We start from the raw sequence: 26,840 nt of genomic DNA, 5'->3' as shown, positions 1-26,840 counted from the left end.
GAGCCTGGAGTTGTTGCCATTTTGGCTTCTTCAGGTGTAGAAGAAGGTTTGTTTGCTTCAGTGTTGCTTGCTTTCTCTTCATGATTCCACTGGTTCAAAATATATCTCTCTGTGACTGCAAGTTGGGATCCCATTATAAGTGTGTATGTGTAATGTTGCTACCCAATGGCTTTAGCCAGCATCCCTGTGCAATGCAGAAAGGCATCAAATCTGCCTTTGTAGATCTAGGATTGTTTGACACAAAACAGCATGCTGGTCAAGGTGTTCCAGCAACAAAAATACTGTTATCTTTGCCCAAGAATTGCAGACAGGAAAGTCCATCAAACCTGTACAACATCTGAAAACTATGTCTGTGCTGATCACATCCAGTGCAGTGTGATGAGTGTTTGTAAAATGACTGGTAAAGGATATGAGAAACACTTTATGTTCACTCAGAATAAGTTTTGTCTACATGTTCAAAATTTACCATTAGTTTAGCTCTGAAACAAAGTTCGTTGTAGTTTGACCCCTTTTGGTTCATTCCGGACAACAAGCACATTTTTGTAAATTTGGTGTTTTTTGTTATATATTCGAGAAATCGGTTTCTTCATTCAATATCTTATTAGTTTTAATTGTGAGATGTCAGTTAGAGAAGAAGTGACCCTATTTTATTGAAATATATGTCAATGATGACAATTTTTTGTCTAAGTATGAGAAAATGGACATAAGTATATTTCTTATTGTAATGATAAATCACATGTTATATACTTATGGTGCTCAGTGTTTCCTACAGTTTATCTGCACAATGCTACAAGAAGCCAGTGTGCTAACTTTTCAACATCTAAATCATAGCTTCAACATTATGATCATTAAATATATGCGGGGTCCATATGGGCCTCAGGTGTACGAAAAGGTAGATAGTTTAACGTGTACTGATGAAGGTTAAACACAATGGGTTGTCTGTGCTCTGCTCATCATAACTATTGAAACCCTTAATACTGAGTTCAGGGTGAAGACTATACCTCTTCTGGATGTAGTGCAATTACCCCACTAGGGTACCAATCTTCTCATGGCAAATCCATGATGTGTGCAGACACTTACTGTATGGATAATGCCCTCGCTGGTCCATCTACCTTCTCAGTGGTGTGGGATTCTATCTGAAATTATCAGCAGAGGTAAGTATATTTTGTGAGTTAAGAGCTGGTTTTAGGGACTGGGGTGGTGGTGTATGTCTTGAAAAAGTTGTAACATTATCTGAATGAGGTGCTAATATACAGCACCAGGATAGTGTGTGCAGTGACGTGCAAGGAGAATATCATGAGACAAATATTGCCAAGGACAAATTAATGGGATACAAAAAACTAGCAAGTGCTAAAAAGGCAGATTAATGCTGAGGTGGGCAAAGGAAGAAACCCTGGAGATTGACTGATAGCTGTAATTGTCAGTAGAGGTGAGTGTTATTGGAAATAAATTTTCAGTTTAGGAGAATGTTAATTTTTGCTTCTTTCTTTCTTGCTACTTAGGTGGGGGAAGTTATAAAGGTCACCAAAATGAACATCAATGGACAATGGGAAGGAGAGTTGAGGGGCAAAACTGGACATTTTCCCTTTACACATGTAGAGTTCATCGACTCTGAAAATTCAGAAGATGACGAATCCTAATTGTTTCTGTAATAAATGTTTTTAGCACAGCAAGAAAGACTGTGACTTTCTTCAGTGATGCAAATTAGCAAGAAAGGCTGTGACTTTCTTCAGTGATGCAAACAAGACTGGGTGTTATGCCTCAGTATCAAGCAAGCTTACACTTCTTTTTTTTTTTTTTTTGTAGGCTTTCAGTTCTTGCCTCCATTCTTTGTTCACACCATTGATTCAACGTTAAACATGCATGTGTTTATGTACAACTATACTTCTGTCTTTGGAGACCACATATACCTTGTAACAAACTTAGCTTTAGTAATAATGTTTTCATTTCTCTATGTTACTGTGCAGTTTGGTGTAAAAATCACTGACATCCTCAGTGACACATTAATTGTATCTTTTAGGATTTTATGCATTATTGTTTTTTTTTCGTGGTTATAGTAGAACTGTTTCATATGTTTAGCTGTTTAAAAAGCTTAGCTGCTTTCCGTTTATTTCTTTTGAAAAGAAAGTATATAAAGATCTCAAATTGAGATTTTTTGATGCAGTGGAACATAGCCTAACTAGGTTTTAAGATACGTTGAGTGACATTAGATAAGTACTATGACCATTTATGACATGCAGATTCATTTATTTCCAGTTCAGTTTTAAACATTGCTGGTATATGGTTTAGGAACATTTGGCTTAGTTGTCTTGAACTTCTTAGTTTTTTCAGGTTATGAACTGAAGTCTTACCCAAGCTTACTGGTTTTTACTTTGTATAAAATTATTTCATTAAAATCAGCTTTTGTCTACTGAAAGGTCATATTAATACTCAGATTTCAAATTAATAATTTTTGTGCATGAGTGGACAGAACATTATATCAATGATACCTTTTATGATTATTATATATTTTTATGTACAATGAGTGAAAGTTATTTTTCAGACTGTTTAATGTCTTAGAAAATAAAACAAAATTAAAGTTTCTTTTTTTTAAGAAATGACTATACAAACATTTCATAATTTGTTTGACTTCCTTCATATAAGAAAGTAGTAACTTATTAAATTGATTATAAATGATCAACAAGTTTACATTCTAAATAAAGAAAAGTATTAATTGAATGTTTATTTCTTCAGTGATGCACTATGTATGAAGAAAAACTAACAATATTTTGTGCAATGTTTTAACAAACTCACTGTTCCAGCCGAGGTTAGATATCTTAAATGGGTTGTGCATTGCAATGTTTTAACAAACTCACTGTTCCAGCCGAGGTTAGATATCTTAAATGGGGAGCATACTGTATGTAATACATTGCTAAGAAACCACATTCAGTGAGTACTTCTGTTTCCCTTTCTCAGTAATATTCTTCTCTTTAACTATAACATTGTATTGTATTAACACACCACCATTGTTTCCATAATATTAATAATTGCAGTATGTAGCACTTGCTTTAAAATTGGAGAAGAAAAAAAGATTAATGGTCATAATATATTCTTTTATAACAAATTTTCTGGTTATTTGTCCAGTACCCCATGTTGGTTGAGCAATAATGCTGAAATTTGGTTTAGATACTTGCAAGTAGCATAGTGCAGATAACCCTATGCATAGCTTTGTGCTTAATAAAAATTAATTTTTCTCAATACTGTTTTGATCTTGTAGAATGTACAAAAATGTGTGGTTGATTGTCTTTTATTTTATGCAATTTAAAGTTGTTTTTTTATGTCTTTGTAAAAGAAAATGGAGTTGCAGTATTAGTGATTGGAAAAAATTATTTGAATTTAGTTTTCTCTCTCTCTCTCTCTCTCCCTATCTATCTTTCTATGTGTGTGTGTATGTGTAAAAATATATAAAACAAAGAAAGAGATGGGTGCTTTATACTTAAGGTACAGTAATTTCTAAAGACTTCTTTTTCCCCATGAGAGAGATTCCATATTAATTACTTGTAGAAAAAAGGTCATTTTCTTTGGTATGTCAGCATTAATTTTTTAGATTTACTACTATAAATTTCAGGGTTTCATTCCTTGTTGTGAACAGATGTGTTTTAATATAGTTATTTACAAGGGCTGATTCCTCAACTTTAATCTACAGAATGTTAATGAATTGAAATTTTGTTTCACAGCATGTAGTGTTTTAAGATTATCATAGTTACAGCAGTAAGTATAACCACACGTTTCATTTGTAAATTTCTTCTTCTTTGATGTCTTTTGTTTTTTTGATGGACCTAAATATTATCTTGATGTCTCATATTAAGTATTAGAAATAATCATATTACCTAAGGAGTAGTGATATGAATTATTATTAATCATGCATTCTACTTATTTGCTTTTCAGTTCTGTAATTTTCACAAAACATTCTGTATTTCTGTTGTTGTTGTTTTATTTTCTTAACCTTGTACTTTCATTATTATTCTGTTTACAAGAATGTGCCTTTTATGAATAATCCATTACAGGTTTCTTTAATTGTGGAAAACACAAACCAGTCTTGTATATGTATCAATAAATATTCAATTGTTTTGGTGCTCCTGATCCACTGAGAGAGGTTCTGCTATTTGTTAAGGATGTTTGTCTTGTGTACCTTATTTGTCTTTATCTGAATTAGAACAATCATTGGGTAAGTTTAGCAATCTTTTATTGTATTTGTGATGAATTATTTAGAAAATAAGAATAAAATGTTGAACCATGAATTACTGTAATTTTTTTTCCAGTGATAAAGAGATGATTAAAATGAAATAAACATAAATAACCTTCTGGGAAAAAAATGTATGAACTAATGCTGCTTGTTATTTATAAATAGTCATGTAGATTATCATAAAACTACAGTCCTGTGTATGATTCCTGAAAGTAAACTGTCAGTCAGTGTTCAATGCATACTTTGTTTTGGATAACCAGTGAAAGGTAAGAAGTACTGAAGCCACAAACTGTCAGTTAATATTGTGTTCCTACTTTTTAGGTACACTGTAAAGTGTAGTCTGCATAGTGGTTTCATGTTTTGTTACAATTAAAATGCTGTTTATTGAATGATATATATTCATACTATAAGAACAAACTTACTGAGAAATATAATTTTATACAAGTGCTTTGATGACTCAGCAATAAGCAGATGAACTTAGTTTTGATCCCTATATTGTAACTTTGAACTTAAACAACAGATCTATGTTTATGACTTTTTATAATGTGTAAAGCTATTGTTTTTGGTTTAATATTTTGATATCTTAGTTCTATATTGAAGTGTAGTGTTGTGTTTAGTTTTAAGCTAAACATGTTTATTGCTGTATTTTATGCAAAACAAATCCTGCATTCATTGGTAAGTTGCAGTTTGTCATGATTGTTCTTAAAACTTACCTCTAAAAAAACTGTTTATTGTGATATTTCACTTTCTCTGATTTTTTTTCCCATATTTAATTTTGGTTTCAGAAATTTTATACTTTTTATTGAACTACGTTTATATTTAATTACTAATTTCATATATATACAAGGTGGAGCATTTTCTTAGCATTCAAAGCTAGGATGTTATACACTGTTGTATCTGTAGCCATAGTTAAAAATAATTCCTTAATGATGTAACTTTCATTGCATAGTAATGAAACAGCATGCTTTGATTTCTAGCTGAATTAAGTGTGAAGGAACATAAAACGTAAGAGTGCCTGCTTAGAAGAGAGAAGTTAAAACATTTGTATGTTCTTGCATTCGTATTTCAACATTTAAAATATCTGGATTGAAAGTTTTTCTAATGAAGAACCTGCAGTCACAGAATGTAAAGACTTCATAGATAGAAGGGCATCTTATAGAGAAATGTAGTCAGTGAGGTTGAACAGTGATGTGTAGAGAATCCACTTAATAACATATGTACAGAAGTAATGTTTTTTTCCTTTTTTATAAACACTGCTTGTCTAAATAGCAATAAGGAAACCATTGACATCAAGTAATGTTTCACCGTTTCAACTAAGCAATAGGTAATAAGTACTATACATAAACCAACTATAGAAAGCAAGGATTAGGTTATGATTAATATGTATGGACTGGCATACCAAAATAATGCTTGCTTCATTCAGCAGCACTCTTATCATGTTCATACTTTTTAGCTTTTCAAATGGTATGGAAAAATTAAAGGTTGACATGTTAGCATTTGTAAAAGTTCTTGTTAAGAAGGTGTAGATATTGGTAGAAAACTTACTTTCAAGAGCCTTTTTAGGGCCCAAGCTAACCTGAATCTTTTTTTTTCTTCTCTTCTATGTTTTCTACATATTTTGTTTATTTGTGAATATTTTCATTGTTAGCCATGGCCATTAAATAAATGTAGTAGCAAATTTTCTTCAGCAAATGGAAAACAGGTTACTGATTTTGTAAATAATATTCTTCAGTCTGCATATATGTACATGTGCATGCATGCTAAAGTTTCTTTCTTTGATAAAAACTTGGCATCTGGGTCATCTGTACAATAATAATGACTTTTGCATGTGGTTCATTGAGGTTAAATTGGTGTTGAGGGATAACCACAAAAATTTACTGTGCTTACAAAAATGTAAATGCCAATAATAGAGAATAAAACAAAAATTACATAAATCTGTTTGGAATTCAAGGTTAAAGGAAAGTAAAAAGTTAATGGAAATATTCTTCAGTTTTTGTATGTATTTCCTTTTCATGTCTAAAGAATTTCTGAAAGAAACAAAACAATAAGTGTAGTTATCTTCATTCTGTTATCATTATCGTATATGTATATATATATTGCACAAACTCCAGAGATAATCTTCTGTTTCAGGATTTCTAGCATATCTGTGTTGTCAAGCTTGAGAAAAATTGTTTGGTAATTTGTTGTAGCCACTAGTTATTGAATCTCTTTTGCTTTGTGTTAAGTTTAGAACAGCAGTGAACTGGAATCACCTTACTTTTTAATTGTAGTTACTTTTAGGCTTTTTCTAACAGTTTAAATGCATGTAAATAAACGTATCTTATTTTGGAAATAAACTAGCTACCATTGCATTGCATAGAACATTTATTGAGTTATTTGAGCTGAGTACTTGTTGGCAAGTTCCTGTACAACCTATTGTACAATTATGTATTAGCAAGTAAATTAAGTAAAATAACATGAAATATATTTGTTAATCCTGTTTTTAATGCTAAAAATGTTTGAGATCTTAGTAAATAAAACAACAGAATCTAACCACTTTCAATTACAAGTATCCTACTGAGCTAACAGAATCCATGTTTCATGCTTAAAATACTATGTATAAAGTACTTGTTGGCAAGTTCCTGTACAACCTATTGTACAATTATGTATTAGCAAGTAAATTAAGTAAAATAACATGAAATATATTTGTTAATCCTGTTTTTAATGCTAAAAATGTTTGAGATCTTAGTAAATAAAACAACAGAATCTAACCACTTTCAATTACAAGTATCCTACTGAGCTAACAGAATCCATGTTTCATGCTTAAAATACTATAAAAAATTGTACAGTTAAGCCACTGTACTTTTAGTGGATAGATGTAAATTCAGGCAAACAGTTTTCAAGCCATTATTACTTTTTGTGACAGAAGAAGGCATTAACTAAAGTTGGGCCAAGGTATAACCCCATGGCAGTGCCATTTAGCTTATTAACAGAAACTAAGTTCGCATGAAAAATAGTTTCATCCACTGGAGGTTGCTATAGGTAATCAAATTCAGAAATTACTTTACCCTGTAAGCAAATTTCTTAGCACAATAACATCAAGGCTAAGCATGATACTCAACTCACAATCTTTTGATCAAGGGATCAAAACCTGTTATCAAACTTCCTTGTCCTTTCAATTCTGGGAACATCATAATGTAGTCAAACCACTTTTAGTAGTAGAGAGCTGTTAGTGGATGGTGTTGGCAAGTTGCCTTTTTAATGCCTGGTGTGACTTGCTGGTTAGGCCATGCAATTCACAAATCAGCAGATTGTAGGATTAAAAGCTGTTGCTGAAATTGCACATCCTTCCACCTATGGAATCATTATAAATTGGTCAATCTCATCATTTCTTGATAGAATGTAGCCTAAGAATTGATATTGAGTAGTGTTAAGTCTGCAATCCATTTATGTCGTCACTTCAGAATTGGGGATTAGCAAAGATAGCCCCCCAGTGACTTTGCATGAAATTGGAAAACAAACACTATGACATTCAAAACAAATTTCAACTATAATATTTTTTTAATGAAGAATGACATCAACAAATAATGAAGTGTAATTTTTAACTTAAACATCATATTATTTGCAAATGGGATAAATGGACATATGAAGGGCCTATAAAGTCCAGATCAGCTATCCTTACTTTAAACAACATATCAAAGGAAGGGTGGCCAGTCAGAAGCACTTGCCACCAAAATAGACTTATCATTCTTTGTATCAAATGCCATGATCAAGTCATTTTGTATGGAGCATGTTCAGCAGTCTCAGGTTTTCTACCTTTAACATCATAAACAGAACTTGGAGGTGTCCACAGCTTGAGAGCTGCTACATCTAAATGCATAAAACCTGGTATACTTACGTAGAAAAAAATGCAACAAAGAGAGTTTATTTTGAAAGCTAAAGTTTATTGTGAAAAAGCACCCAATTCTTTCTTTGAGTGATATACATCCAAATATTTAGAAAATTTGGCCATATAATATTAAAATTTTCCTTTTGCCCATACATAAGAAACAGTAACAAACCTGAAGATGACAGAGTTACGTAACACACACTTTATTCAAAACGTTTAATATGTTTTTAAATTCTTTTTCTTCATAGTTTTTTACTAAATTATTAGTAAAACATCCAGTATTATTGTATAAAATACCAACATCAAAAATAAGTGAATTACGAATTTATAAAAATTACAAAATTTACTATTGTATGCTAAACATTGGCTTTTTTCAACAGTTTTGAGGGGAAACTAATGCAGTCATTTGCTTTATATGTTCTCTGTCAGCACATAATATCCATAAGAGTTGTTTGAAATAGTATACAGAAATTTATTTAGGAATGTAGTTCACAGAATATACACTAGGGTCTTTTTTTTTGTTCTGTGATCAGACAAAATTGAAACTTAATCTCATGTTTTAACAGATGATTATTTGTTTCACGTAATTTTTAAAAGAAACAGTGAATTTAAAATAATTATTTGATGAATATTGAAGTTGACTTAATAGTTAAACTCCCAATTTGTTTAAACAGTTACCTTTGTAATAGTGTATAATAATACAAGTAATAACAATATAAAGACCATCCAAATTTATAAATGAAGCTGACCCCTGTGATACTCAAAATTGGCATTGTACTTGAACTTTCATCAAAAATGTGTTATCAGTTCTTCGTAATGTTTGAAAATAGACTGTACAATAAGAGAAGTTGTGTTTATTGTATCTTGTACAAAGTTAAACTAGAGATGTTTTCATCAGTCTTCTCTAATTTTGAAGTGATAGACTAGAGGGATATCAACTAGTCAATTCAACCCCACTTAGGTTACAGTGGAACCCCTCTAAGCAGCCACCCCTTGAAAGCGGTCATTCAATTACAGTCCTTTTTGTTTACATAATCCCTAATTATGTACAGTGAAACCCCTCTAATCAGGCCAGTTTGTCTTAGTCCTGAAGGTGGCTGCTTTAGCAGGGTTCCACTGTACTTTTAACAAACTGAATAGGTGGATTTCACCTCCACTTCTGTAATGCACACACGCACACAACCACACACACACCAAGGCAGGGAAACTTTTGTTTAGTAGTAATGGGACACAAACCACAGAACCTTAGTTTCATAGTCTAGCACACTAACCACAGGGCCACACTCAAGCCATGAGAAAAGTGATTTGAAATCTTTACAGTTACCCTTATAATAAAATATACAGAATTATGACAGTTGATATTCAAGAGTATCTATAATCTTTATGTTTATATTATAACTGCGAATTCAGCAACAAAAAAAAAAAAACGAACAAAAGATAATCTATATTACACAATAAAATTAATATATGTACTGCTAGACTGCAAAAAATGCCAAAACAGCAACTAGTGAAAACTTAAAAATCACATTTTATTATCTCTTTGTTACTAAAATTGCACAAAACCTCAACACAACTATCAAATGCTATATTATTAATTGTAACCCTTACTTGTTTTTATTTAAAGAATTACATAATTCAACAGTAACTTCTTGACACTTGTGATTACTGAATTTTAGGTTTGGTATGATATATATTCAATGATAAAAATCAGGTGGCTATTTGTGTATTAACAAATCTTTTAACATAAAGCTAGTTATTTTTCAAATGAATTAATTTAGCTGGAATGACTTTTGAGGTGGAAGTTTTAATCTATTAGATCAGCATATTTGGCCATAGAATAAAACATTGATTCTGGGTTAGAGAGTAGTTCTGTAGGATTTCCACTTTCCTTGATCACACCTTCATCCATTACTATCACCCTAGAGGAAGAAACACTTCATCAACTTTAATTATTTGAAAACTAACTTCTTACCACATACTTCAATTTTACAAAATTAGTGGTCAACCATTAATGATGGTGCTAATATAAGTTATTTTATGAGAACCTATCAATTGAAAACAAATTTTAAAGTTATAACTCAATTAATTAATCACAATAACAGTAACATAGCTGAAATTATACTTAACCATGTTCTGGGTATTTAACACTGTTAACTGTATGCACTTTTTGTGAATGATTAAGAATTTTTTAAACTTAATGTGTTTTATTTTATTCAGACCTTGTGCCTTTTTTAACAGCCCAAGTCCTGAATGATGACCATAGAGTGAAAGGAATGTCCATGAAAATATATAATGTTTAAAAAGTTGTGTTAATACAGTTTTTTTATTTCTAGAGTAGCAAAACAATGTGTTTATTTACTCTCTTAAAAACATTTAATGACAGTATAATAATCTTCAATTAGTGATGCATTATGGATAGTTTTGCATAATAATTTTGATTTTGATCTCCTCAATGTTTGTCAAAAAAAGGGGGGGTTTGAAATGTTCATGATGCATGATTTAAGACTTTATACTGATTTCTGTAACTTCTCCTTCTGGTAGTTTTTTTGGGGGGTCTTTCATATTTGAGATAATTTTCATTTCTGGTTTCTCATTAAATGTATGACTATGATGATCAGAAAAAGGCTTAAAAACTAAGCTTATAAGAACAATTACTGAAATGACATTACAGCAAAATGATGAAAAATAATTCAAGAATTGTAACTTAGTTAATTAGGAAAATTAGAATTATCATTCAAATAGTGGTAAAGTTTTCTTTAAGAGATTTTACAAAAAATAAGTCATATAATTTTTGTATTTAACAAGTCATTGATGGTGATTCCATTAATACTTCAAATCATTACCTGATGTCTATCTGCAACTGAATTTGGAAAAGACTAAAATCTTTATCTAAAATATACTGAAAGGTATTAAAAATGCAACAATGTGCATACAGGTAATTTTAATAAGCTTGGTTAAACACAAGTTAAGTTTTGAATGTACATATTATGAAATCATCATGTCTTTACACTACACAATATTCATATTTGATTAGAAACTGCACACAAACAGCTTAATCGGGATTTCAACGTCCAGAACACTAATAACAGGTATGTTCACCATTCGCCACCCAAAGAACCTGGATCCTGCATGGCATGGATGTCACCAGATTGTCAATCTGCCTCTGGGGGATGATGTCCCACGCAGCCAGAAGTATTGCACGTAGTTCAGTGAGAGAGCTGGGGCCAGGATTCCGATGATGGATGTGCTGATCCAGAATGTCCCAGAGATACTCAATGGGATTCGTATCGGACGGATATGGAAGCCAGTCCAGAACATTCACATTGTTCTCATTCAAATGATTTGTACACACCCTTGCCATGTGCAGATATGCATTGTCGTGCATGAAGGTGCACCCCAAAGAGTGTGGTGACCCTGGATGGTGTCATCCCCATCATTAGCATCCTGACTGCCTGATCTCTGCTTTCTTGCATCATTCTTTGTGGTGAAATTAAACTTTTTAAAACCCAGAATTTTATAGGCTGAAGGAACAGTGTGTACTGCATACAAAAATTTTACACTCTCACATTATGTACAACAGCAAGGAATGGGCAAGTTTTGACCAGTTCAAATACTGACACATGATCATGCTGATTAAAATGACCTGAACTACTGAATTGTTTTCAGAGAATATCTTGATTAACACCCAGGTATGTTTGCACTGTTTTTGCTCAGCCTGTACAAAACTCATTTTAATTGTTGTTTAATTGTTTAAGTTGTTGCATTTTTAATGCTGCTCAGTATATACTGACCAATGTTTGAAGTGGTACAACAGACTACTTATACATAGGTGATGGTTCAACAACATTGGTTTTAACAGCTTTTATGATTTAACAAATCTTTAAGAAAGTGTATCTTGGCATATCTTTAGTATGGAGAAATTAAAATTCCAAGAGAGAATAGTAAAAAAGTCTTGTACTAACTTATATCATTTCTTGATGTTCAAAATATCTGAATATTTAGGTTATGGAAAATCCAAACATGTGGAACATCAAATTCATTCACATAATAAAAGGTGTTTTGTAGTAATCCTTAGAGGTTTCTTAATTTTACCTGTTATAATCCATTATGGTATTTATCCGATGAGCAATGGTAATGACAGTACACTGGTTAAATTCTTTCTTAATTGTGTTCTGGATTAAGCGATCAGTGTCAAGATCCACAGCTGCTGTTGCTTCATCCAACACTAGTACTTTGGTTTTCCTGAGAAGAGCTCGAGCTAAGCAAATCAACTGTTTCTGTCCAACACTATAAATATAAAGTAATCTCTCAGTAGATAAACAACATTATACTAAAGAAAAACATTGAAATCCATATTATGTTCATGCTTGTAGTGAATTATGGTTAGCTTCTGGTCAAAGCTGTGAATAAATTATAAATTAACCCTCGGAAAACTGGCTAAATAGACATAGACCAGTTTTATGTAACTTTAGCAAAACTACTTTTAAATTAAACTGTATACTTGTATAAAACTTGGCACATAGTCCATAATATGTAGTTAAACACTATTACAAAAGAAAATATTTTTGTTTTCTTTCTTCTTAGCTGATGGAAATATGTACAACGTTGAGTGCAAGCTGTATTAATTTTCATACATTTTGACCGACAGTTTTTAGTTGTCTTGACATCTACACCTAAGTTTGCGAGGGAAAGGAAATTTTTGATGTAGATTTCAGATTTAGACATCAGATTGCTTGAAAAACAAAAAGGTAGCACATAGAAACACAGTGATAATCATAAGAAAATTCTACCATTACAAGTACATATTCTAAATGTCTTGAAAGTATTTACAATTTGTTATGAATAAAAACACCCCCAAACAAACATAAAAAATGCTGTACCCTGAGGACCGTTTTGATTAGTTCAGCACTTTTTATTTTTGTTTATAACAAAGTACGATTAGTTAGAGATTTGGACTTACTGTTTTTAACACAGTACTTCATAGATATATGTATGAAAGAGAGAGCGAGACACACACTACCTGTATAGGTACCAATTTAATGTGACAGTATTCTGTATGGAAATATACCTTTAAGATACTAAAAATAACATTTTGTAACAGAGCAGCAACAGTGGTGTTCAAGTATTGGTTTTTTCTTTTGTTTTATTAGAGTGAAGCCACATTTGGTTATCTACTATGTCCACAGCAGAAAAATATGTGATATAACAGTAAAATGATGTGTTTAAAAGAAACATTCTTTTATAAAAATTAGTTTTTGTATTCAGCCATGAAATGCAATTACAGTTCTATAGGAATCAAGATAAATCCACACCAGTAGTTTTCATTTTATTAGCATAAAATAATAAATAATATTTAATTAATAAGTTTTAACCACTGTTTAAATCTCTCTCAATATATATACATATTTATTTCTTATCATATTTGTAATTGTAACAATTGTAAAGGTATCCAATAAAACTGAAGTCGCCAATGACATGTAAAAGTACTAACTCAATCAGTGGTTCCTAACCATCTGTCCCTAAAGAGGTTTCAGCTGGTCTGTAAGATGGTTGAAAAAATATGTTTTTTTAGATATAGCTACTGAATTATATTATTTTACAGATATAATTTAAATGTTTAATATATTGGGTTGAGGAATAATTCGTGAGCGTTTTTTCAAGTTAAAAAAATATATTCATAAATGAAACGCTTTCGCAAAATATTTCATGTCATTTGGTAGATAATTTTTTGCTCTAATAGATGGTGCGTTTGATTTTCATATGTCTTTAATTTTTGCTTTCATTTTCAGCTCATTAAATGGAATGTCAAGTGGACAAAATCGAGCATTTTCGACACCATCTGCTTTTCGCATTTAATTTCTGGCAATTTCGTTTAAAACAATGCATACTATATACCTACGTATTACATGAAATAAAGTATCATAATAAATGTTTTGGGTGTAATGTGTTCATGCATTGAAGTACTGTATAGCCTTGCATGTAATGCTTGAATGAAATTATTTAAAATGCTCACGAATTATTCCTCAACCTAATAGTTTAATAATATGTTTAAATATAAATTAAAAATTTAATGTACAAAACAGTCAGTGAAATTTAGGAGTTAGAATCAGTTGGTAAAAGGTTGAGAAACACTGTGCAAAACAAAACAAGCATTTACAAGCCATTGGGAGGAACTGAACTAGAAACAAGTGGTTCAGGCTCTGTTATAAGTAAGATCTTGTTAGTTATCATAAACTAGATGTAATAAAAGAAACAGACAAAATTTAAAGATCCAGCTTGACTTTGTTCATAAATATTACCCTCATTCATTTAAAATACATCTTATATAAAGATTCACAAGCTAGAACTGTATCTTGTCTACTAGTCTCTTTACAATTTGGAAATGGTTGCATGAGAAACAAATATGTTTTATCTCTTCCTGTGTACAAAATATAATATTAATTTTTATCTGATTCAGAATATCATGTTATTTTGTGGTATGGAAAAAAACAACAAGAGTTACATCATATGGTACATTTGTGTCAATTTAAGATAATGGTAAAAAAGATGGTAAAGTTCAGAAGAAGTGAAATTAAAATAGCAAGTTAATTTTTACATATTTATCTGCACACTGGCAAATAATTTATAAAACTGCTTTAAAGTATTTTAAAGTATTAAAATAGCTTTTAATTGCATTTTTAATAAACTTCATTGTTTTTCCTACTCAGTTTAACATTCAACACCTCTGTTAACAACAACAAAAAACTATCTCATTAACACAAGTTCCAAGATGTGAACATTATTTAATTTTTTTAAGGAAACAGAGATATAAATCAATGTGTGTATTTTCTGTGTAAAAAGCTGCATGCTTCTCTTATGAACTATAAATCATAATTTTCTGAACATAACTAAAATTTAATGTTTGGAATTTCATTTACATATGTTCACATCTGTGTAGTCAAATGATCATTCTTTATGTTTATGTTCACTACATCTCCTTCTTCATAAAATAGGAATTTATTTCATATCATCTTATTTATCTTTTAAATGTAAGTAGCCAATATTAAGAGTTATGTGACAAAGTAGCACTTTGCAGAAATACAATGTAACTTAACTAAGTAAATATGTTTGGTATTTTATTGCAAACTATTAATTGCTTCACTCATTGTGAATAAAACTGTAAAGATTACTGCAACTAGAACTGTTTACAAAAAGTTTTAATATGAAACATTGTTTGTTCTGCAATGAAACACACAAAGAAAATGGCACTTCTGCATTTGGAGGTGAATTATCATCTCAAAAATTAAATCTCCCAAAACCTGCATAATAATAAAATATAACGTTGTATTTGTAGACTTCCAAATATATTGAAGTGACATATTTAACAAACGGTATTCTAGTATTAGAGAGAAAAATAGTTCCTTTGATTTTTCTTGAATCTAACCTAAAGTTTTCACCATTTTCTGCCACAGGGTAGGAAAGGCCTTCTTGCAAAGTTGATACAAACTGTTTCAAGTGGGAATGCTCGAAGGCTCGCCAAACATCTTCATCAGAAAACTCATTGTTTGGATCGATATTCATTCGTAGAGTTCCCGTAAAAAGAACAGGGTCCTAATAGAAAAATAAATTTACAAATTTAATTTTCCACAGAAAATAGAGTATCCTGTTAAACACTGAGTTTAATCACCCCTGATTTATTTATTAGTGATTTTGATTTTACATTTAACAAAATCTGTCAGTTTTCCCACTTTTTTTGCAGTAATTTAAATTAAGCTGGAACGTTTATTATACCAAGTATACTACAAATTTTATTTACTAGAAAGTAAATTCTAAAACAGGAAACAACAAAAAAAAAAAGAGCTGAATGGTTTCTAACTTCTTTCAAAAGTTTCTAAATACTTTGATTGAGCATACATGTTTGAGTGATTAGTAAATTAATTCGTCTTCTAAAAACATTAGAACAATCTAAGACACTAACCTGAGGGATTATTGTAAGCTTAGATCGAAGATCATGTAGTCCAATTACTGTAATATCTATGTCATCAATAACAATAGTACCCTCTGCTGGTTCTATGATTCGAAACAATGCAAGAGTAAGAGATGATTTTCCAGCACCAGTACGTCCTACTATCCCAACCTACAACAAGTTAAGTCAATATGCATAACCTGACATAGTACGTCCTACTATCCCAACCTACAACAAGTTAAGTCAATATGCTACATTTTACACACATATTGCAAAATATTTAAGAACATTTCATTAATGCTTCCTTTCACATTTTAATAGTTTTATGAAAACAGGAACGAGATCATACCTTTTCTGACTGGGTAACCTCCAGGTCAATATTTTTAAGAACCATATCCAAGCCTTCCCTGTAGCGTGTACTATAGTTGAAAAATTTCACCATGCCTTTTGAAGGCCACAGTTTGTGTGGTTTAGTGCTTTCTATTTCCCATGGTGCCTGCATAAAATCAAAACAGCTGTCATAAATAAAAGATGAAAAAAGTGCAAAATGCAAAGCCATCAAATTCAGCATACAGTACAAACAGGTGGAAGAACACATAGTACCATTTTCTCTCAAATGAAAATATAACTTATTGAGCACTTACAAAAGCTAAGCATGTTACTTAACTTCTATTTAGTAATGCATCACTGCCATACATAAATTTCACTTATTTAATGAAAATGGCTTTTTAAGATATACTTTCAATTATCAGTGCTTCATATTAATTAAAATATACTGATTATCATGAGTACACTAATACTTAAAGTAGTAATAGGGTGAATACACAAAACATGCAATACAATAAAAATTATTTACTCACATACACATTTAACAACCAAATAATAAATCTTCAAATGTATATGAGAGACATCTTTAGGTGATAAACAAAACACATACAAAATTAAAAATTGTAGTATCACATGTAAAAGTCAGCAAAGCAGGTAGAAAAAATTCACAAAACTACAAATTTCTCAATCTCACCAACTGACTGAGTATATAAAAGGCTGTTTAGTGTATGTAGTATTAATTAATTTATTTTCTGTTAGTATTTCATGACTCTCTAGGTTTTCTTAATAAGCTAGTTAAAAGCAGATATTTATTGGAACTTGTGTTCATAATTTTTTATGTCAAGGCTATGAACATTTCTAGAACACCTCAGTGAGAGCTATAAATAGCAGTGAACAGATGGGAGACAAGAGAACTAAAAGTAAAGCTGAGTGAAAGAGTTTCAGTCTGAGAAAAGTTAGAAAAAATAAATTTAACTACCAACAGGAGTGAATAGCCTAACAGTTGATATGTTAAAGTGAGATTAACAGTTTTCTGACATATTTAGAAAAATACTTTGTTTTGTCAAAGCATGTTCTAAAGCAACTGAACCTGCCTGTGTAAATTTTGAGAAAAAGCAGGCGATTATTTGGAAGTAGGGTCATATATGAAAAGCAAATGTTTGTTGGAGAAAAGTATAAATACAAAAAGCAGGCAAGTATCGTAAGTTCAGGATAAACTGCAGTAACTCATGAGACAACAAAAGTGAATTGTATACTGAGAGTGTTAAGATTAAAAAAAAAAAAGACAAAAATAGTTTGGCTTATCAGCTTAATTCTAGAGCAACTGAATAGGCCTAAGTGGACTCTTGACAAAAAGAAAAGAACTGTATAATGATTAAAATATAGCTACAATCTGCAGTGTATACAGAATTTTTGCTATATGTTTAACTTGTTTCAAATACATGTTATTTTTAAAAACAAGTGGAATGTATGCTGTTCGTTTATTATTGAATTTATTACAGCGAGTCACAGACACATACTGTAGAAGAATCCTTAGCCCAACACAACAATATGTTTAACTTATAATATATACTCAGAAAAGTTCCTGACAATGATTTTGTTGAATGCTTCTGTGTAACAAAGAGACTTACCATGGTAATAAGTGTACCAAACAGAACATTAGCGCAGGAACCATGTGCCACTGCTAGGGTGAAGTAGTTAATTAAATGAATTAACTAATTTCTCAACTTTTAGTATATCCACAAAACCACAACTTACGCAAATGACACTGTACTTGGTAAAAGATGCCATGACATATACAGCACACACACATACATCATAAATGAAGAGAATGCACACATAAACACCATTATTTGCACATACCTTAACATTATGGTGTACACCCACACTAATGATGTGTGTACAGTATATCGACACAAATGAATGATACATAACATCATGTCACCTCATATAAAGAAAGTACACGAATGAGTGGAAAAATAGTTTTAAAAAATTGAAAGTGTTGGAATGGGTGCACCAAAATGTGAAGAAATAAGGTAGGAATGAGCATGATGTAACAAAACCTCGTCAGTACAACCTCACAAAGATGTGTCTAATGTCTGGTCTATGTCTACTTTGTTCACAATATTAAACAACTTATGAGTACATAAAAAAGTGTCTAAGATTCTTCTACTTTTGTATAGACAGTAACAAATCCATAATATCAATATATAGAAACTTCTTAAGATTCTTTACCTTTATACTTTAACCTATCTATATAGCTAATGTATCAAATCCTGTGGCCTTCACATGCAGTTGTAGAAAAAGGGACAAGTTGTGAAGTTAAAAAAATAAAAGCATACAAGTTATGAGTCCACACAACTATCCGATTCTTCTGTGTTGTACAAACAGACTTTATAGTACATGTATTGCCTGCAAAAATTTGGTTCACAGAAACATCTAATCATTATATGATAAGCATAACTAAGTTTGATAATTTTAGTTCACCTAGTATATGGTATACGTGATAAGAAAAAACATATGAAGTAGGCATGGACAGAATGTTGGTTGCTCCCTCTTGTGAGGTAGTAAAGAGAAACTGTTATTAACCATGCCCATTCTTACCTTGTTTTCACACTTTTTCATGCACCCATTCCTGTAGTTTTAATTGTTTTTTTAATATTTCCTCCACTTATTATATTTAGGTGAGTAGCATTCTCCAAAAATATTTTTTATATAAAAAACCTTTAACTTATAGTACCTTATGATGAACATTTTTATTCTTTTGCAACATATAGTAACTTTAGAAGACAATTTACCATCAACAGAGTTAGTTTCACGCTTGGTATGAGTATCAGATTTGCTACAAGCACCAGCAGTGGTGTTTCACACATTGTAATTATAAAAGTTTACAAGTACATTCACCACCAACAGTTTTAGACTGAAGCTTGGTATGAGCAGAATTACTTCTATAAGTATTAAAAGTAGTTCTTAGTTCACACCAAAAATCAACTATAAAAGTTTGTAAATATATTTAATATCAATAGTCTTAGTTTCAAGTTTTGTATGTGCAGCACTATTGCAACAAGAATTTGAAATTATGATGCTTTGCACTGTATCTTAACTACAGTAGTTTTTAAATAAAACAGTTTAAAATATCTGGATAGTTGTATTATAAACTCATGCTATTGATTAAGAAGTAAGGTGAAAACTATTTCAATGATTATTAAATCAGACAGATATACAGTTATATATTCACTTGCTATTTTTATCTTTCGGGATAAATCTTCGTTTTGGAACATTACTATAATCAACATATAGGGTTTATTTTATATGAGCATGCTTTGATACAATGTGAACAGGAGCTCTGAAAAGTATTTTAAAATCAAAAGATGTGAATGAACATTTGGCTATGAAGTTTTCACAAATGATTTCTTTGTTTTGTTGCTTTTAGATACCATGCTATTGGTTTAGACTGCAGTAAAACTTTAAAACAAGTAAATCATATATTAAAATTAACCTATAAAAATATAAATCATATAAACCTCTGATGAAAGTTGAGAATATTCATCAATTCTCTCCACAGAAACAATTTTTGTTTCCAACTCAGCACTCATTCTAACTAACCAGGAAAACACCTCTGTAACCTGCAAAAATTTATAGAATGAAATTGAAAGAAGGTTGTTGTCTACTCATTTCCTCAAGCATACTACACTTTAGAGCAATGTGCTTGTTAATAAGTATTACTTTGAAACAACTGTTTTCATTCTTATAGAAGAAAATTAAATAACACTGTTAAAGGGAACAACTATTATTTTATATGAAATTGATACACATTAAAAACTCAAAGCTGAAAATACTGTAAATATGACTCAGACTTGTGTTTTAAGTAAAGTGAGTAAACTATTCAAAAAACAGAAAACTTACACCTATTGCACGTTATAAATTATTTGTATGGATATAACAATTAGTTTCTGTAATTCAAGATAGCAGACCACTTACTTTACATCCTGGTATCTTACAATTGAGTAAGTATAAATAGGTTGTGCCAAAGCATAATGGAATACCTTTTCTCAATCAACATAAAGTTACTGAGCATAATTAAATAATGTTTAATAGTAAAATATCTGAAACAATAGAAAACCATTTCAATCCAAAAAATTAAATCAACTGTTGTTTGAAGGGCATTTCAGGCAGTGTAAACACAGTAGAATTTTATCTATAACTGACTGTTCATAGTGTTCCAGCTTCCATACTGAAAAACAGCTCAGTATAGAAGCTGAAACTTTGTCCCAATTTAAAAATAGCAAGAAGCAGCTCATTATAGGTAAAACATTCCCAGATACACTGATTGTACTATTATAATTTCAATCAATATTTTCTCTTAATCTATTATAGCTTCAAGCTGATATTAAAAACAAAATTATAATATATGTTTTGTCTTTTTCAAATCAAACATCACAGGTTTTAGATGACAAAAATTTGTTTTTAACATTAACAAGAGAAAAACTGAAAAGTACTTCAAATGCACAGTTGAGAGTCAATACTCAAAACAATATTTTGTGTAAGAAAAATTCAAAAGTATTTACATTTAATGCATATGACAAGGACAATCCCACAATGCCAGAACTCATTGTTCCTCTTCCTGTAGCAGCAAGCAAAGAGGCAATCAGAACAATGCAACACCCTAAAAAGTCTAGTCGTGCTGCTAACCACCTAAAAATTAACCATATGATTAAAGTAAGATACACTTCTACTTAGAAAACAAAATTATAAGCTGTTTATGTATGCTAAAATCATATATTTCAAAAGATGAAAATAAATGGGTTTTACAGTTTTAAAACAAAACCGTAAGATGTATAATGAAATACAATTTTCTCTGTTGATATTTACATTAATACATTTACTTCCAAATGTCAAAATTACATATATTGCACATGGAATCACATACAATAAAATAAAGATATCTATTGTAAAGTTATTTTTGAAGCATATTGCTTGAAGAGTTAATAAATGATATTACATGACACTAAGCAAAAAAAAACAAATTGTAATAGTAAAATCTCTGGAATAAAATAAAAGTACTTGCAAACCTAACAAATCAAATCTATTGGCTGTACTGAAATATCTCATATTTAATAACAAGCAATTTTTGCTGTCATACTAATCTAGCTTTAAGTTAATATCAAAAAAAGAACTTGCATATTTTTATCCCCTTTTTAAAATCAAACTTTATATAATTTTGCAAAATATGAATTAAAAGTTTGTTTTTTAACTCACCTATTTATACACATTCCAATGAAGTGGCAGTTCTGATTAACATCTATACGTTCATCACAGTGTCCAATAAAACGTTTCTGAACACCATATGCTCGGATGCTACTAGCTCCAGTGATTGTCTCTGAGAAGTTATTATAGATTGGCGAACGAGTCACTGATTCCAGACGCTTCATTTGTCGAGAAGTATTTATGAAGATTTTCTATATTAGCAACGGGAAAAAAAAAAAGTTAAAATTACAATATTTTTGTAAAAACATAATAGAAGTTAGTCCTAATATTGTAATGAAATTTTTGTTACATAATGCACAAGTTTCTGAAATATTTTTCATATCATATTAGCATATGCAAAATCTTATAACACACACATACCCAGTTTTAAACATTCCTGAATATTAGAAATAAGCAAAATGTTACAAGATCTTTTGGCCTCTTCCTTTATCATAGAATTTAAGAAATATACTATTGAAAGACTTATTAAAGCAAAACAGACAAATGAAATAATACAAATGTTAAGGTTTTACTGGAACTCCACAAGAAATCTACCACCATACATATAACTGACAAATACCTGTAGTAAGTAATAGATACACAACACTGGTATAAGAGCAACAATAAAGATGGGATTACTAATAGAAATCACAACAGCAGTGCCAATGACAGCCAAGCTCGTGTCTAATGCTCCATCAAAATTCATAGGAAGCTGAGAATCCACAACATCGATGTCCTTCCCAAATCTTGTTAGAAATAAACACAAGAGTATATATACATATATCAAAATCACAGGCATGCAATTAAATTTTGCATTACCAGCAGTTTTGTTCTCCATTGAAAGAAAAACATCACAGTTATCAGCTGTGAAACATTACACTTTTACAATCAAGTATTTTTTAACAATTGTGTTTATTAATGAGATCCTAAAAAGTTGGGGTTTATAATCAGCATATTATTGATTTGATTAGGTATATAGGCTTTCTTTGACATGCCTTAAAAATATTATTTTAGCTTTAAGCTCAAATATGATACATCCAATTTTGTTTTAGCAGAAGTTATTTGTTCTTATTCAAATGTAAAAATAACATAATATAGATGTTTACCATGTTTCTCAACTTGCAAAAACTAATTATTATATTTATACTAGGTTAAGCAATATAGTGACCATGGATTTGTAACAAACAATAAGCATAATTTTGCTATTTGGAAATAATTTATCGATTCACATAAAGCACGAGTCTATACAAATCTAGCTCATATTCACATTTTTTTCAGTTTTGAAGTCTAAAATTATGAATTGCTAACTTAATCAGTAATTATGATTTTGCTTGTATGAACTACTTTTAGAAAAACGTTTTCCCATAATCTTCAGAAAAATAAACTTCTTCAAAAAGAACAGATTTTGATAAACTGTCAACCTCCTTCATTTCACTGTTTTTCAAAGTTATAATGAGGGAGTCTTTTGAATATGATTAGCCGTTTTAGTTGTTAGTAGTAGAGGAAAAAGATTTTCAGTATTTTTTTTAGATCCAAACGATTTAATTTCAGGAGATTATGTGTTACAATATTCATCTTCAGCACAAATAAAGAATCTATTATAATGGCAAGGAATGTCTCTTTTGTACATGGATAGTGCTTGTATAATTCCAACATCTGTATTCAAGAAAAAATATTAATTTTAATACAAAAATTAAATTTTTTCTTCATAATTTATTTGCAATCTTCTATGCATATTTTCCCATGACAGAGCAATAATTCAGCGTTCTTGGCACAAGTACGTTTTCTAACTTATTATAAGTGAAACTATCATGTAAAAACATAGAATTAAATGACAGCCTGAGTGATTGTGTGTTGAAAAGCTGAGATAAAATATAAAAATACCTTCATGTTGGGCATATTAAAATTATGCTAAACAGTTTTTTAAATTTATATACCAAATGATATACTTTCATAAGATGGCATATCACTAAACTGTTGAAACTATCTGTAATTAAGAACAAAATTAGTTTACAGATCATCATACAGCATTAGAGTTAAAACTGTAGAAAACATATCATGATATATCAATTTTGTTACAGAGACCACCACCTATGTAATGAGCTATACTAACTATACATTTTGAGTCTTCAACTTCATGTAAAACAATATAATTTAAACTGTAAAATGTTACATACTCTGCTGCTAGTCATTCCTAATAAAACAATATTAACCAGTTGCTAGTATTCTTGTTATAAATTCAATTAAATTGAAATATTGATCAGTGATGATGAGAAAGACCATTTGTAGAGAAAAATATATATGTAAAAATGGCTGGTTTGGGTTGAGAAAATTTTTTTATGCAGAGGAGCGAACAACATTTCGACCTTCTTCAGTCATCATCAGAAGGTCAAAATGTTCTTCGCTCCTCTACATAAAAACATTTCTCAACCCAAACCAGCCGTTTTTACATATATAAATTGAAATATAATGCACACATGTTCAATATCTCTAGCAGAAAAAATAAAACCTGTTTAAAATCCGTCCCAGAGGAGTCGTGTCAAAGAAGGCCATTGGTGTTCTTATGACACATTGCAACATGCGTTTATGCAATTCTCGAGATGCTCGTACAGCCCCAATAGCCAACATGATAGTACCAAATAAAATGCAAAGAGCTGTAAAAGGAAAATGTCACAAAAATGTTTATTTAGCTATTTTATGAAACATTTTCTAATAAAATGTGAAAAAAGAAAGATTTAATGTTGAATAAATAGTTATATTTAGCATTCAGTGAGCTAACTGGTAATCAATCCTTTATATTAAGAACAGAACAACATTATTTATATTTTGTTTAATCATCTCCAAAAATCTGACAGGTAGTTTCCTATTTAAACAAAGATTAAACTCAGCTAGCAAACTCACTTATAACTGGGCAATATTAAAAATTACTTAGCGAAATTAAACTGTAACACAGATATACATACAATACATACATAACAACTTGTAAAAATACTTGAGTGGAGAGTAGTAGTACCTTAGAAGTACACATAAAAATCACATATAAAATGTTGAAGTTTAAGTGATGTGAAATGTTAATATTAGTGAAGCAGACAAGTATCAAAAAATTTAATACAAAATTACCTTCTGAGATTCCCAAGACTGCATACACAATCAACCTAGTGTTGCGCAAAGGAATATCCTGACTTCCATCTGGTAAGGGATCATCCATACTCCATTTACTCAACCATATGTTAGCACCTACCTACATTAGAAAATTCAACCAGATATAGATATCATCTTTACTAAAAACAACAAACAGGTACAGAAAACACGATCAAGTAGAAAAAAATATTTACATGATGTTAGAAGCAACAACTAAATATACAAAACATTCAAAAATAGTGTAGAAACATATTTACTTGATACTAAAAATAATAACTAAGTGTACAAACATTTTCCAATATCACAAGGGTTGTAAAAAGCAGTATAAGTTAATTTTAATCAGTAAATTCATAAATAAAAGTATTATAACATACTCTGAAAAGCATGTTGTAAGTTTCATCATACTTCAAAGATGTAAGATAATAAAGATGCTTAGTTAAGCAAAAAAATGATTAGAGAAAACACTGGAAACTTTATCCAACTTGGTAATTTTTGTGATTTCTATTTCTTATATGACAAAATGAAGTTTTGATATGTCTAATCTGGTAAACTACATAAATAAAATATTACTATTTCTTACATTTTACAAATATTTAACTGTTTACTTCTAATAAAATGCTAAAATAAAATATTTAGTGTTAGCATGACTTCAATTTTCTACTATCCACAAATACTTTGTAAGTGGATGCAAATAATATGTGAATATCCTACTCACACCAAACGTGTTTGTCAGTTTTTGAACATAAATCTACTCAGTACACTATCTGTGTTGTGCCACTATAAGTATTAAAACCCAATCTTTATTGACTTTAAGCCATTAGGCTTACTGCTGAGTCTCCGACAGACTAACACAAAATACATTTGTCAGTGTCAAAAATACAGATAACGTGTTAATCTACAGATCATTTTGTACCTGTAGTTTTTTTTTTTTTACCTCAAACAATTAAAAGATATATTTTATTTACTACTGTGATAAAACAAAAAAGTGGAGTTCATTTCTCTCATTATTTTGCAATCATAAAACTTTAAAACAGAATACAAGTATATTTTAAAATCCTTGAATCAAAGATTTATTTCAGCCATATAGCCAGAGATGCAGAATTACTCTGTATTATTTTATTAATTATGCCACTAACATTTAGATACATACAGACTGCAAATCATCCAACTGAAACTGCTTGCTCATAAATTACACTGACACATTGACCTAGAGATCAAAATTCCATTTTATTATTACAAACGATTGTTTCACTCACATTGTTGATATTCTAGTATAGTTTTCACTTTGGAATTATAAAATTATAGCATTAAGAAGTTTATTTTTATCAAAATTGAATGGTACAACAAAAGGACTAAATATTAATGCGATTAACATTTTAGGAAAATTATGAAAAATTTAATATGACATTTTTAACCTGTTATTTTATTTATATATAATGTTCCATTAGACACTTTTGCTTATTTTTACTGCAAAACCTTTCATTAACTGTAGCCTTATGGGTTTGCTGCTAGTGCAGTGGCTGTAAAATTAGGATACAAGTATTCTCTGAAGTTCAACGAATCATAATAATTTACAAACAGAAAACAATATTTCGGTTTGTGCAAGGATATGATCATGACCTGAATTTTGAATAACTGTTACTCATTATGCTGTGAATTTTTATTTTACTTGACTATGGCTAGACCAAAGACTGTAAATCATTTAAAAAAGTGTCATCAGCCTCCATTCACCTGCATCAGGTTTTTTGAAGATATTTGTAATTAGCACAATTTTCACCACTGTAATGCAGGTAAATTTGACCAAGTTTAAACAGTAGATAAGCATATATATGGCATAACTGGTGTACATGTGTGTGTGTGTGTGTGTGTGTGTGTGTGTGTGTGTGTGTGTGTGTGTGTGTGTGTGTGTGTGTGTGTGTGTGTAATTCAACTGTACAAGTCAGTGGTGCACAAAAACTCAGATGTACTACTAAAGTTTTTATGGTAACAAATGTTTATTAAATATCAAATCTGACTCAAAATCACATCATTGACAAATCACAATGATGTTCACAAGAATAATACAAATACTTCTGACAAATACACAA

General features: G+C 30.4%; 2 protein-coding genes across 9 annotated transcripts in view; one reads left to right on the top strand and one right to left on the bottom strand.

Annotated features, from left to right (window-relative positions):
- Window positions 1-6,588, top strand: part of LOC143223431 (adapter molecule Crk-like) — a 63,576-nt gene extending 56,988 nt beyond the window's left edge. For 2 of the 3 annotated variants that reach the window (XR_013012915.1, XM_076451413.1), the window contains one exon: window positions 1,503-6,588. Coding sequence is in view for 1 of the 3 variants with exons in the window: in XM_076451413.1 (XP_076307528.1) it covers window positions 1,503-1,640 (138 nt within the window). In the remaining 2 variants the exon portion in view is untranslated. The remainder of the gene's footprint in view (window positions 1-1,502) is intronic. The other variant, XR_013012914.1, reaches the window with a different exon arrangement.
- Window positions 6,589-8,127: 1,539 nt separating this feature from the next.
- LOC143223430 (multidrug resistance-associated protein 1-like) overlaps window positions 8,128-26,840 on the bottom strand; it is a 67,888-nt gene continuing 49,175 nt past the window's right edge. For 2 of the 6 annotated variants that reach the window (XM_076451407.1, XM_076451408.1), the window contains 11 exons: window positions 24,733-24,853; window positions 24,122-24,266; window positions 22,193-22,358; window positions 21,625-21,824; window positions 20,934-21,060; window positions 19,890-19,991; window positions 16,388-16,534; window positions 16,051-16,209; window positions 15,517-15,683; window positions 12,186-12,380; window positions 8,128-10,012 (listed from right to left, as the gene is read on the bottom strand). In XM_076451407.1, coding sequence (XP_076307522.1) covers window positions 9,898-10,012; window positions 12,186-12,380; window positions 15,517-15,683; window positions 16,051-16,209; window positions 16,388-16,534; window positions 19,890-19,991; window positions 20,934-21,060; window positions 21,625-21,824; window positions 22,193-22,358; window positions 24,122-24,266; window positions 24,733-24,853 — 1,644 coding nt within the window. In that variant the 3' untranslated portion in view covers window positions 8,128-9,897. Of the gene's footprint in view, window positions 10,013-12,185; window positions 12,381-13,584; window positions 13,633-15,516; window positions 15,684-16,050; window positions 16,267-16,387; window positions 16,535-19,889; window positions 19,992-20,933; window positions 21,061-21,624; window positions 21,825-22,192; window positions 22,359-24,121; window positions 24,267-24,732; window positions 24,854-26,840 lie in introns of those variants that run through there. The other 4 variants (XR_013012913.1, XM_076451410.1, XM_076451411.1 and 1 more) reach the window with 4 other exon arrangements.

Source organism: Tachypleus tridentatus, chromosome 8 (assembly GCF_004210375.1).
Source record: "Tachypleus tridentatus isolate NWPU-2018 chromosome 8, ASM421037v1, whole genome shotgun sequence".
NCBI classification, from domain to species: Eukaryota; Metazoa; Arthropoda; class Merostomata; order Xiphosura; family Limulidae; genus Tachypleus; species Tachypleus tridentatus.
Note: the sequence above shows the minus strand (reverse complement) of the source record. Positions and strands in the feature narration are given on the sequence as shown.